The 14,063-nt window shown below is 41.5% G+C and overlaps 1 protein-coding gene across 2 annotated transcripts; it reads left to right on the plus strand.

Moving 5' to 3' along the window:
- The first annotated feature begins 5,898 nt into the window (after positions 1 to 5,898).
- On the plus strand, positions 5,899 to 12,375 carry IL22RA2 (interleukin 22 receptor subunit alpha 2). 2 transcript variants are annotated; one of them, XM_068184814.1, is made up of 7 exons: positions 5,899 to 6,117; positions 6,530 to 6,648; positions 7,665 to 7,815; positions 8,624 to 8,802; positions 10,048 to 10,217; positions 10,657 to 10,835; positions 11,936 to 12,375. In XM_068184814.1, exons 1-6 carry the CDS (start codon positions 5,966 to 5,968, stop codon positions 10,810 to 10,812), a joined length of 927 nt encoding a protein of 308 aa, XP_068040915.1. In that variant the 5' UTR covers positions 5,899 to 5,965; the 3' UTR covers positions 10,813 to 10,835; positions 11,936 to 12,375. The 2 variants fall into 2 exon arrangements, with proteins under 2 accessions (XP_068040915.1, XP_068040917.1); XM_068184816.1 differs by lacking the exon at positions 5,899 to 6,117 and having other exon boundaries at positions 6,349 to 6,648.
- The last annotated feature ends 1,688 nt before the right edge of the window (positions 12,376 to 14,063 follow it).

Here is a 14,063-nt window from a genome sequence, read left to right on the forward strand (position 1 = left end):
TGTGTAGATTCCTTTAGTGTGGTTTTTTTTTTATAGTTCAGTCCTTTAACTACAAAGTTCTTGTTTATTAATACTCTTTCTCTAAATTAATGTCATTGTTGGGCTGAAATCTGTAATGAAATTCCTGTAAATACTGTACAGTTTAAGTTAAAATGTTCTTATATGAAAATTTAAAAAAATCTAAGAAGGAAATTGTGTGTCCTTGCCTCTTTATGACTGTTCTTTTGTTCTGAAGACTAAATGCGCTTTTGAAGCTCTCTCAGTTCATGTTATTTACATAGTGTATGCTTCAGCTTTATTGAGAATCAAAACACTGTTTGGGGGAGATATGTGTGGATGTGTGCAGCTGGTTCCTGGATCCTACTGACCATTTTCATCCTTGGTGTTGCAGCTTCTCTTCTGCCCTTTGATGCTGTTGATGCAGCCTGCAGTAACTTAAGTCCAGTCCTATTGCTTCAGCCTGGGGCTGCTCCCTTATGTTCTGTTTTAAAATTATGAACAAGGATTCAATGGTCAAACCATTTGAATGGGTTCATTGCTACAGAGCGAGGAAAGCCGGCCTTCCTAGGAACTTGCTACTGTTCTATAGAAGTTTAAAGATCACAGAAGTCTTATTTGTGTGATGTTTTAATTTCTGCTCTCCAGCCACAGCTTGAAAGAGGAAAAGTATTACAAGCAGAGCAAACAATGAGCAGGCAAACCAAGAGGTTCTGCCTGCCAGCTTGCTCTGTGTCCTGCAAAATTAATCCTGCAGTTGTCAAATCCTTGTAATGTGCACAGTACAGCAGTAACAGTAATGACTGATAAAGCTTTTTTTCTGTGCCAACATCGCTTGAATAACAAACCCAAAAACTTAACATCCTTTCAAAAATGCCCTTTCAAAGAGAGTAAATACAATCCTTTCAGACTGAATATACAGAGCGAAAAAGAACAAAAATAAATTCACGTTGTTTTCTTTCTGGGCATGGCTGTTTTGTGGCACATTTTGCAAGTTTATAGCAGGAAGGATGGAGGGTGTGTGCAGTTCCATTCCAGAAGACAGGAACTGTATGTATTGTTGTGTGCTTTCTGCTACCAGGTTTGTGAGAGTTGAGGCCTCTGCTAACTTGCTGCAAATGTGATCAAGTGTGAGATAATTATAACAAGGAAGGAAGGGTTGCAAAAGCTTGCCTGAATGGCTAGAGGGCAGTGGTAGCAAGGAGGTAGAGAGGATCTATGCCACTTCTCAGTCCCTTCTTCCATGTGGCTTCATCTCAAGTATCAGTCTGGCCTTGTATTAGGTTTTAATACAGTACTAATTTGTACTCACCCCCCAAATCTGACTAGAAATTGCAATAAAGTACTGTGAATTTGAATGGTAAATTACAAAGAATTAATTTGTCAATTGCTTCAGCATGTGCAGCAAAACTAGCAATTTTATTTGAGATACACTAAACTTCATTTAAGACAAATACAGAACAAAGCTTTTCTGTCTTTAAGAATCACAGAGTGATCTTATTGGTTTAACACTCATGTTGCAGTAGACTCGAAACTAACACCTCTGAGAAGTGTGAAAACCAGTTAAGTGTGAAGGGTCCTGTCCTGAAAAGCTCAGAACACCAATTCCTAATGCTCAGAGACTATCCGCACAAGATCTTCAGCATTGTATTTATTAAGGAAAACAAAAAAGGCTTGTAAAATGTGTATATACAAATACAGTAGGTATTTGGAAGTGTGATGCTTGCAAATTTCTCCTTGCAGAAGAGATGAGTGAAAAGCAGATTCTCTTTTTTCTTCCTTCTATTTCTTTTTTTCCCTTGGCCAGGGAAACCCCTGGAACTTGTATCTTTCCAGGTTTTATTGTCCAAAGTAGCTACCAGAAGTGCTTGCTCCTTCTGCTGCCCAATTTTTGATGACAAATATGAAGGCAAGCATCCCAGTTCTGTGTGTCTTTTCCCAAGTGCGCAAGTGCGGCGGGAACTCCTTGCCCTTCTTGTGCCATCTGCTGAGTCAGCCCAGTGCGGTCTGGACCTGGTGGTTACATGCAGAGGCTTCAAACCACTCCCTACCAAAAAAAAAAAAAAAAAAAAAAAAAAAAAAAAAAAAAAAAAAAATCAGTGTGTGGGTCATATCCTACCAATATATAAGGAGGTGCCTCAGCTGCCTCTGGTGGCAGTGTGTCAGAGAGCATTGGCACTAGAGAATTGAGCCTTTTTTTACTTTAGTAGGTGGACCAAGAAAGCATGAGCAATGTTTGTGATGTACCTCTGCAGTTTTATCTGTGAGTTCTGTTGGCTGAGTGAGCACTTGGCATCTTTATTATGCTATGAAGATTACCTAAGAAAAACCAACAAATTCTGGAATATTAATTTCACGTGTCTCCAAGCTCGTAGTTTTTTATCTGCAGATGATTTGGTGAGGGATCCACAACCTAAAAAGTGTGTCATGATGGGATTAAACAAGCTACAGCACACCTTAGTGGTAGGAAAAAATAAAATCCTGTGGCTTTTCAAGTGAGAAAAATGGACAATTTTAAGGGAACTTGTCATTGAAATGAAAGACTTGGAGCTATTTTGGGGCTTGGTACTAATTTCAGTTCCTAATGAATGTTAGTGTTGGTTACTAACTTTCCGGTCAATTCAGTGTGTTGCACATTGTTAAATAATTACTGCATGTGCAAATGATGACTTGCTACTTTTGAGCCTTCAGCAGATCTTCATCTCTAATATGGTCCAAAGTCTCCCTATGTAGATGCAGCTACAGCATTGGAATTTCTAACTGCAATCTTTAAAATGTTGACCCAAGGTCTTTAACAGTGAGAAATGAAGTTTGTGTGCCGGAAGCAGGGAAGGCACACACTGTGCAGTTAAAGTGTGTGTCGCTTCCTCAGAAACTTCTGTAAGAACTCGTGTGATGCAATGTCTCTTCCCTACAGAGCAGGGAAGAAAAATCCAAAAAGTCCCTCCTGCCTGACTATAGGGGTTTTCTTTGCTTTCATTTTAATTTTTGTGTAGTGTAGTGATTCACTTTCCCAGTCCCCACTGAGCTGGTGAAGGGCTGTCCTCCTGCACGATACACCAGAAGAAGCTGAGGGAGCTGGATCCCTTCAGCCAGGAGAGGTGGTACTCAGGAGAGATCTAATTGCCAACTATAGCCAACTGTAGCATTTGCAGAAATGGCAGACCTTTGTCTGAAGCTCCCAGTAAATCCACAAAAAAAAAAAAAAAAAGTGTCATAAAGTACAGCAGAGGAATCCCACTAGGATATGCAGAAGGAAATTCACATTAAAGGTTGTTACCTGTGGGATAAAATTGTCACTATCCCTGTGCTGATGCTGGACAGGATGACCTCCAGAGTCCCCTCCCAAAACAGGTTTTCCTCTGAGTCCACACTGGCTGGTTAGAGAAGACTGAAAACTATGGCTCCAATTGTGAATAGTCTTTAGGTCTAGAGTAACACTCACTTCTTTTTATTTTTGTGTGAAATGCCACACGAGAGAGAATTGCCTTGCCTCTGGCAGTTACTGTAAGTATTCCCTCTATGCTTTGGGTATTCTTTCTTCATCCTCCCTCATCCTCATCCAGGCATGTAAGCAAAACCCACCCTCACACCCACTGCAAATATCACGCTCTCATCTGAAACGCTAAAGGTCATGTTACAGTAGCAGTTTCAGGCTTACATTTTCTCCTCTTATGTATGGGAAACAACTATTTCAAGGGCAAAAGAAAAGAAAAGAAAATAGTAACAAGGAGGTGGTCCTTTCAAATGAAATGAGTCAAGCAGCTTTCAGCAAAAATGTACTTGACTTTTACCTGTGGGTAGCAATAATCTGTTCTCAAGAGAAAGAAAGCTGTTTATCCAGCATTCAAATAGGTTTCTATTCCAGCAATGGAAAAAAATTCTCATACACATGGTCTTCTATGTTGGTTCACAAAAATATCAGTTCTGCTGTTTCACAATGGTTTGGATCAGAAAGATGCTGCAGTGTAAGCTAGGATGAGCTAGTAGCATAACTACTTAATGTGGATTCTGCTGGGCTAAGTAATGCATTTTAACTTTCCATTTCTTCATAAGGTACTGTTCAGAGTACCCTTAATATTGTTTACAAAAGCTCTCGTATTTTAAATAGCATTGCAGTGTGCATCATCCTGTGTTCCTCAATAGTTTTCATTTTGAAATGTGCTATATACACTATATATACACTGTAGATGCACTATATACAGATTCTGTGAGACTCCAGACATATATGTATGTACATGTACATGGGTGTGTGTGTGTGTGTGTGTGTGTGTGTGTGTGCAGCTGGTCCTTCTGACTGTGGTGATTTTTATCACACAAAGCACTGAAGCAGCTGACTGAGGCCAATGAGTAGCACAGGTGCTAACAGCCTGCTATTGCAAGAGTGGCTGTTTCAATGACAACAGAAAGTACGTGAAGAGATTACTGCAGAATGCTGAGCCCAGCTGCAGATAAAACACTATCGGAGTGCAGTGCACAGAAAACCCTGGGTGTTTTCCAACACCCATGTGACAAGCATTTCTTGCCCCATCTCACCACATGGCACAGCAGCCTTTTCCGAGCAAAACCCACTGGCACCAGCAGGCTGGCCCCCAGCTCCGCTTTCCTAGGAGGAACCACCATCAAAGGGAACTTTGACAAAGGTCCACACCTCAGCTCCTGGCAATGGGCTGCTTCTTGGGATATGGGAAGGTGTGTACAATTCAAGTAAACAAATACATGACCTGTGACTAAACACTGATGACTTTTCAGTCTAGTGATTGGTTTGTAAAAATTCCCTATTCCCGTACTTGAGCTCATATAACATGATGAAATACTAATTGAATTTGGCGTGGGAAACTATTAAAGTAAATAAATGAATTAAAGTTTTTTTATCTATCCATATCCATTGGGAAATGGATAGATAAAAAAATCTGCAGTCGGAGATAGACTGACTTCTGCCTTCATTTTTGTGGGGTTTCTTTCCTTAATTTTTTCGCAATTCTTTAATTCCCTTAATTGGTTTGACTAATTCATTATTCAAAGCTACACAGTTAGCATTTTACTATATATGGGGCAGGTTTGGTGCTAGTAGAATGAGGCATAGGTGATCAGCTGAACTGAGACCCTGTGCCCATCTATCTGACCAGAATCAGCATCTTGACTAAATGTTGTTCAGTTTGTTCAATATAACTGGTGGCCTTTAAATAAGTCCATTTGAACCAGAACTTGCACTTTTTTTGACCTGACAAGTCTTCTGTTTCCACATTTTCCCAAAGTAAAGATGATTTCATGACAATTATTTGTTTGTAGACAGGTAGACTTCACATCCATTACTCCTTTTGTGGAAGCTGTTACACAGGGCTGCGCAATGTCTTATAAAATTCGCATTCTTCTCCTTTTGCTTATCATCATGAGTTTGCAAAAAGAGAAAATATCCTGACTTTTGCTTAGTTGCACTAGTGCATGAGCAGTGAAGTACCAGTGGGTGTCAGTATCGGGGAGCTTTTGGGGAGGGAAGAGTAAGGGGCAAGGCTAGGTAGTAGCACCACCTTCACCACCAGCAACCAAATTGTCTAAGCTTTCCACACATCACGGGAGTACAAAGCTCATCTCCCACCAGGCAGACGTGCATGTGGCATTAAAGCATTTGCAAGCACAAAGCTTTTTTTTCACCAGAGAGCCCCAGCATCCCCAGCCCTGGGGTCAAGCTTGCAGCGATGGACATATGGGGCAGGCAGGATCCAGAGGATAACACTGACAAATGGCAATATTTGTGCGGGAGGTGTTGCAGAGAGAGAGAAATGTGCTTGCCACACAGCACACCTGCACGAGTTGAGGCATACGATTCCGAGCAGTCTGAAAGTCCAACCCAGAGTGGCACTTTGCCCTATGGGCTGGGCTTACCCTCCTAATTCCAGTCTGGAAGCTGTCAGTCCTGCAACTTCCCCAGCATCCCAGCATCTCTCCTGCAGCCAGCATGGGATGAATGTGCTGCCCAACAGCCAGAAGTGATTTCACAGCCCCTCATTCCTCCAGTGACAGCTCCCTAGATGATGTCCTGCCACCAGCACAACTGCAAACTTCATCTCTTGCTTTTGGCCCAGAGACAGTCCATCAAACCCAAACCACATCCCATGGGTAGGTCTTCTATATATTTGGAGCAAAATTTCTTGTGTTCTTCAGCTCTGAGCAACTAGTGAGCTAAAAATAAATAAATAAATAAACAAACAAATATTTAAAATCCTAGCATTTTTAAGGAATGCAAGAAAGCAATAAAGCTTCTGTGACAAATTTATGGGGTAAAGCAATATTGGCAGACATCATCTGGGAATTAATGTCTTTTAAAAAGGACATTTTTCATAATGGCTTGGTTCATAATTACTTCCAAACTCTGCATGACCACAGCTGCCAAGAAAGAACAATTGCTCATGTTTAATTTAGAGCTACTCATATGTTTTGCAGTTAAATTAAACCAAAGCCAATCCGGGGAATTTGGAAACCACTGAAAATAAGGGGAACTCTGGAGTGCTTAACAATTACTTCCTCATAGGACATGCCCAAGAGGAAGAGAGGTGCTTTTCAGTCATGGAGCTGCTCTCCTAAGCATGAGGAGGATCATGCTTTCCTTCCTCTGCTTACTGATGCATCTGCTTCAGGATGAGACAACTTGTAAGTAAGGGCTTTTTGCTCTTTTCCTGTATGGAAAGGGAGAGGGGGGTGGGAGGACAGGGCTTGTTATTGAATTTTTGGATGAGTCAAGAAATCTCTGTATCCTTTGGTGGGTTTCAAAAGCTAGTCACTTTCAAACTAGTTTGTTATTTTATCTTTCCAGGTTCTGAAATGCAGATAAAATGAATGTGTTGCCCATTCAATTTTTTCATGGCTGTATTACCAGTTTCAGCAGCCAGTACAAGTCTTATCTGATTCTCTTCTATGCCAGAATAAAAGCTGCTGTCATCTGGGTTGCAAAACCCACAAAAATATTAGGGTTTGAATGATTCAGAGGTTGTTAACTGAACCTGTTATAAGTAATATAGCAGTTTGAAAAGAGATGATCTTGAAAACTGTCAGACAGCTTTTCCAGTGGTACAGACAGGAAAAGAAGTGAATTTCAGGCGGTTGTTTATTAGGCAGGAGCTGGTAAACATGGCTGTGGCAACAATTAAAAGAGCTATAATCTCTTCAGGTTAAAGTTGAGTTGTGGAGTAAAGAGGGAAAGAGCACTTGACTTTTAAGTATTGATGGGGATGCTCACTGCAGACTCTGTGAACAGATGCGAAGGGTTTGTTTCCTGGGATGTGCATGAGGCATCTTTCACAGCAGAAAAGTCACTAAGGAAAAATATAACAATAAACCAACAAAAAAAAAAAGAAAAAAAAAAAAGAAAAACAAAAGAACAACGAACAAACAAACCTAAAACAAACAGCAAAAAAACCCACCTCAAACACTCAGACCACATAAAAGTATTCCTTTCATAGTTCTAAATGTAACTATGTAAATGTAGTTCTTCTGTAATTGCTTGTCTTTGTGACTTGGAAAGTTTTGAATGTGAGATCCAGGAGATTTAATTTCCTGTGGTCTGCTAGTCATGAAACGAAATGGTCTGTAGCAATACCCTTTGATTCCAGTATGGAGGAGTGTGCCTGTGACAAACACGTTATGTTATCATTCCTTCTTATCTGCAGCGCTTTTAGTTTTGGAAAACCAAGACCTGCAAGATTCGATTAAGCCACAGAAGGTAGAGTTCCATTCGTTAAATTTCAACACCACTTTGCATTGGCAGCCTGGGTGGGCCAGAGAGGCGAGAGATGCGCTCTACTTTGTGCAGTACAAAGTGTAAGTACTGGGGCCTCCGACTGTGCTGGGGCTTAGCCCTGCTGGGGCTAAAATGATTTCTCAGGTGACAAGATGTTCTCATTCCTGGGTAACAGCCACGTCCTCCTTGACTGCCAGCTCTCAGTTGTTTCTGCACTTACCAATCCCATGAGGTGCAGTCAAGCACCACGAGGCAGGCAAGGAGTAAGCACCTCCAGCACTATGCTCTGCACCCTCGTTGACCAAGGGTTTGAAGCAAAATGTAATTTTCAGGGGACCTCTGAAAGTCACTGGGTCCAGCCACCTGCTTCAAGTAGGTCTAGGTAGGTCAAGTTATTTTGTAATAGAACATTAAAGGTATTTCAGTGGCCTACCTTGCCCTCAGCACTGCCTCAGGGTGCCTTGCATGGAAAGATTGAGGCAACATTAGGGGCTGGTCTCCAGGGTCTGCTCCTATCCCTGGCGCACTGGTGAGTGCCTGAAATCATTATTGCCCTTGGGAAACGGTTTGGTGAAATCCGGCATTCTGCCCATCAGTGAACACACTGGCTAAGCCGAAGTTTGCCCACCTCTCCCATGGGGCAGCTAAGGGGTGGCTTCCAACAGGGCTGGTGACCCATGTCTCTGCTTTAGATTTCTTTCAGAAAAGACAGAAACCTGTAGCTCCCAAACACCCATGAAATCAACCTTCCCTGTTATCAAATTGAAGGCAGTTAATTTCCATGGCAGGATGCTTGTCAGTGCCAAGAGAGTAAAACAGATGGCTGAGAATCTGCATGAACACAGGCAGTGATCCCTAAAGTTTACATCCTTCCTCCTCTTTCTCCAGGTATGGGCAGAGCACGTGGCAAAACAAAGATGAGTGCTGGGGGATTTCAAGCCATGTCTGTGACCTAACACATGAGACCTCTGACATCCAGGAGCCTTACTACAGCAGAGTGAGAGCAGCCCTGGCTGGTGTCTACTCCAACTGGAGCCTCAGCTGCAGATTCACTCCTTGGAGAGAAAGTAAGTACAAACATACATGTCCCTCTGGAAGGAATTTGATCTTCCATGGCATGGAAAGCATCATTTCTGCTCACAACTTGCAAACATGGGTAATCCTTTTCTAGCCACAAAGCTGTTTGTAAAGAAATTAGTCAATAGCTCTCAGGTGAAGTGTTATGCCAGAGTAATTCTCCACACACTTGAAAGCCAAGCGATTATGGCTAAATAGCCATTTACCGGTAATCAGGAGATCAAAAGATCTGTTTAATTCAACCTCTTCCTCTGGGCATGGAAATACACAAATCATTTTCAGGCATTTTTGGAGCTGCTGGAGGATAGGACTCAAGACAATAAAAAAGGAAGCATTTTTTCTTTGTGGGGAGAAGAGAAAACAGAGCTGTGTGGTGTGTGGCCACTATCCTTCTCACATTTATGTGTTATCCTGACTGCAGGAAAGGACATAGAAAGGACATGTGCAAAGCTTTTGGTTAGCACTGTCATTATAGTGCCACAGTATGTTAGAAATGGAGGACTGCCCAAACACTGAACAGTAGCAGTCTACCTACCAGTAAATTCACCATGAATTAACTAGTTTTCCCCTCACTGACCAAAGCAAAATCAAATTGTCAGTGTGGGTCACTTCACAGCCCCGAAGTGCAAACCACCTTGAGCATCCTGCACAGATGAAACCACAAGCTTTGACATAAAGTACCTTGCAGACCGCCTTGCCTTCTGCCACATCCTCCTCCTGGAGAGATTCGTGTGGCAGCTGCTGCCCATGTCCCCACATTCCTGGTGCTGCACACACATGTATGCAGGTACTGGCTTCAAGTCTTAGCTGTGTTTAACCAAGCTGATTGCAAAATATTTGAAAGTGATGACGTAAACTACATCCTTGGCACAGCTGAAATAGTTTAAATGGATGTTTTGTGCAGAAAGCACAAAAACAAATACGAGGGAAAAAGAAAATCAGGGCAATTTTGGAATTTTGCTTGATCAGTCAGCACTTAGCAATATCAGCTCTAAGGGATTTCAAAAATTTCGGCTCAAAGATAGATTTACACAGGAAATGCCACCTCCAAAATAACAATAACCAAACCAAATAAACACCCAGAAGTAGGAATTTACGAAGTGTCACTTGAGGTGTAAATACAGCATAATATATTGTTGGTAATATGAACATTTGTTGAATGGATTCAAATTGCATTCTAGGAAATATTATTCATAAATGATAACTGTGTTTATAGCTTTGTTTTTTTTCCATAGCTGTGATAGGACCTCCAATGGTAACTGTGGTTCATAGCAGCAAATCCATAACAGTAAAGCTCCAGGCTCCACATTCTCCTTATAGAAGGAAGAGAGGGAGCAAAATACCAATGACAAATTATTATGATCTGCTGTTTCAAGTCTTCATAATTAACAACTTCCTAGATGAGGTAAGAGTATATTCAGATATGAGCCATTTACCATTGAATAGCCAGAAATGTGTGGGCACACCATACCTGTTTTGCTGTTGAAACAGTCTTCTGGGATTGTGAGAGCAGCAATGACCGTACAAGTGTTTGAAAACAAAGTAGGCTTATTTTTCAGGAATTGAATTTGATTGAATTGAGTTGTAATTCCTCCCTGTATTATTTTCCATCAACCTAATGCTTCATAATCTATGACCTAGATTATTTAAAAAATTGGGACAGGAGAGGAATTTGGGGGGAAAGGGAATTTTCTTTAAAAAGCATAAAAAAGTTATTAATGCTGTTGAGATTGTGTAAGTCCATATGCTATTCTGCATCCTCTGTTCTCATCAAACTTTACTCACAGACACACTTGCTAGGGAAATGCGCTTGACTGGCTCTTCTTTCTCCACTCTGTATGAAGCAACACAGGGTCCTGGTGTATGAAGGGAAAGACAAGGTTATTAAAATAGAAGATTTGAGGCCTGGAGTCAGCTACTGCATCGTGGCTAAAATGTACATGCCAATGCTGGACCACAGCAGTGCCTACAGCAGCAGGCAATGTACCGTGCTGCAGTGACAGGGCTGGCAGCACTGAGACAGGTAAGTCACCGTCTGAAACTGGAGATGACTCTGGAAGTCAAGATCTATCCCCTCACCAAAGGCAGATACTCTCCTAAAATAGAGAAAAAAGTGTGTCATAGAAACTGCCATCCCACATGGCAATATTAGCCGGAATACTTACATAATCTCAGATGCACACCAGGTAGGAATGATAAGGCCAAGATGATTAAAGGAATGGGACAGATTATTTGCATGCTGGCACTGTCCTCAGAAATATCTGCTTCTTCCCTTTCTTTAAACAGTTGTACATAGCATAGTTAAATAGTTATAGGTAGCATGGCTTTCATAAATGCTTTTCTGTCAAGTAATAATTAACTAGAAAAATGAGTGACCTCCAACTTTATTAACATGCAATTCTCCTGCAAGCTCTGCCAGCCTTTTCTGCTCAGAAATTGATCTGATGGATTAATTAAGATAAGCCTGTCTCCTTTTCATGGACACTCTTCAGTGTAGTGTTTTAAAAAATAAATCAGTTATCAAATGTTATGAGTTCCCATAAGCCAAAATGCAAGAATTATCTCTACTAGCTGAACTGAAAAATCTGGGTTTTTACTTACATCAGTCACTAAGCTATTGTCACATATCATATGCCTAGCCAAAAGATTTGCTAGCAATCCTGCCTTGCACGTGCAAAAGCACAGAGAGTACAAAGACCTAACCCAAACTTGACTTCATTGGAATTGGCCTTAGCAAGCTCAGATTTAGGGTAAAAGAGGAAAACTGGAAAAGCATAATTTTTAACCTGGGCTTCTGATCTTAGTTCTGTACCCTAAAACCATAGAAGTTTTTCTTTCTTCTGCTTCATAATATGACACATATCATTGGTGTCTCTTGAGTTTTCATTAGTGGATTTAGGCTAAGGAGGGAGTCACTTTCTAGGGGACTTTCCTGCATTTTTTCCTTGCATGCCCTGTACTGTAAAGAGCTGGGAACTCAGGTTAGAGTTGAACTTACAAACAGCTTGCAGAGGGACAGGACAAATGCAGGTGAACGGCATGTGTTGAATGTCAATTCACTTTAATACCACCCAGCTTAAATGCACATGCTAACAGCAATTCTCTTTTTCTTCCCCATTACAGGGATAAAGGCAGAAGATGCCTTCCATCACAGGTCCAGCTGTAAATCAACATCTGCTGTCTATGTCTGGAATATATACTTGGATACTTTTTAAACTAACCTTTGCTGCATTAAATTATTTGATTATTTGATCACAATCCTTTTATGCTACATGAAGGTCAAGAAGTCTTTGTATGTCCTGTATTACAATTTATGATGGTATATATTTGCCTTTTCAAAGGTAACAGACTTGTAATATAAAAATAAAACCATGAAAAAAGTCTTTGTGGAAATATTCTTAAGATTGCTTTTAGGGGTTTTGTATTTTAGGTCTTGAAATTAAAATACTATAAAATTCTATAAAATAGAAGTTTCAGATATTTTATGTTTTCTACAGTGATTTCAACAGAAAATGAAAAAAGTGTCCTTCCTTTAAAATAAGAAATGTGCAATACAGGAGTAATTCCATGCTCACAGTGTCTTCAGCATTATATTTCTGACAGTGAAACCAGTATGTGATTAGCCAGGAATGAATGTAAACTAAGACAGGAAAGATCCTCTCTTCCATTCAGTGAAAGACAGTTAAAGGAAAGAGACCCTCAGCAAGTTTGATGATGAAACAGAACTGTGGGGAGTGGCTGATAAACCAGAAGGCTGTGCTGTCATTCAGGGGAACCTTGATAGGCTGGGAAATTGGATGGAGAGAAACTGAATGAGGTTCAACAAGCACAGGCTGGGGACTGACCTCCTGGAGAGCAGATTGGCAGAGAAGAACCTGGGAGTCTTGGTGGATGACCATGAGCTGGCACTGCCCTTGTGGCCAGGAAGGCCAGTGTATCCTGGGGTGCATTGGGAAGAGTGTGGCCAGCAGGTCAAGGGAGATGGTCCTGACCCTCTACTCAGTCCTGGTGAGGCCACATCTGGAGTGCTGTGTCCACTTCTGGGCTCCTCAGTACAAGAAAGACAAGATGGAGAGGGTCAGTGGGGAACCAAAAAGATGATGAGGGCTCTGGAGCATCTCTTTTGCAAGAAGCATCTGAGGGAGTTGAGGCTGTTAGTCTACAGGAGAGGAGACAGAAGGGATATGATTAATGCATGTAAATATCTCAAAGGAGGGTGCCAAGAGGACGGTACCAGACTGTTTTCAGTGGGGCCCAGTGACACGATGAGGAGCAATGGCCATAGGCTAAAACACAAGAACTTTCACCTCATCACAAGGGAAAGCTTCCTTCCACTGAGGGTGGCAGAGCTCTGGAAGAGGCTGCCCAGGGAGGTCATGGGGTTTTCCTCCGTGGAGACATTCTAACCCACCTGGGCACGTTCCTGTGTCACCTCTAGGTAGCCCTGCCTGGGCAGGGGGGATGCACTGAATGATTCCCAGAGGTCCCTTTCAGGCCTAAGGATTCTGTGATTCTGTGACCTCTATTTTAGCCATTTCACAGTAAATGGTGACTGAATGCTGACCTGTGATTTCTAATGATTTTAGCCCTTAATCATACAAGGGAAAAAATTGCTTGGGCAAGGTCTGGGTAGCGACTCACTAAGCCACTCCAGGAGGGAAGGGTGAAATAGCTTTTGCAGATCTACAAGGTCTGTAAGTAATGAGAATCTTAGTACTTGACTATGTTCTGTAATTGCAGATTAAATGAGAGAAGGCGAGACCCAGAGACAAAAGGGCAAAGAAAGACCTGGGAAAAATGGAGGTCCCAGCTACCACTTTTCCATTCATTCATGTACACAAAAGTGGATCAATTTAGTTTAAGTAACAGACATTGAGTTCTCTGAAGCCAGATCCAAAGCATTTTTCGTGGTCTGTCACTAGCACCTCCCCTGGAGGCCTCAGAGCTGAGAGCTGCTTCAGGATGCTGGCAGTAGGCATTTGGGAAGAGGCTGTGTTTAAGGAAGTTAATGCTGGCCAGTCTTGCCTTTAACAGAATGAAAGAGGTCATTACATAATATATATTTCCACCACCTGATTATAATACATGATATATTTGAGCAACTAGGTTTGCAGACATCCAGCCGTATCCAAACATCTAGTCCATAAAACCAGGTTTCTTTCACCACATTTCCCTTTTTGCTCCTTTCTCAATTCTTCCTGTTTCTTTGCCCACTCACACCCCACAGTTTCTTCATTTAAGTAAGATTTTT

The sequence above is a fragment of the Anomalospiza imberbis genome, chromosome 3 (genome assembly GCF_031753505.1).
Source record: "Anomalospiza imberbis isolate Cuckoo-Finch-1a 21T00152 chromosome 3, ASM3175350v1, whole genome shotgun sequence".
NCBI classification, from domain to species: Eukaryota; Metazoa; Chordata; class Aves; order Passeriformes; family Viduidae; genus Anomalospiza; species Anomalospiza imberbis.

Excerpts from the sequence above, each read along its gene's own strand:
- IL22RA2 (XM_068184814.1), top strand. The coding sequence starts at position 5,966 with ATGTGCTGCCCAACAGCCAGAAGTGATTTCACAGCCCCTCATTCCTCC. Across the intron at positions 6,118-6,529 it reads ACCCAAACCACATCCCATGG|GACATGCCCAAGAGGAAGAG; the intron begins GTAGGTCTTCTA and ends ACTTCCTCATAG. Across the intron at positions 8,803-10,047 it reads ATTCACTCCTTGGAGAGAAA|CTGTGATAGGACCTCCAATG; the intron begins GTAAGTACAAAC and ends TTTTTTCCATAG.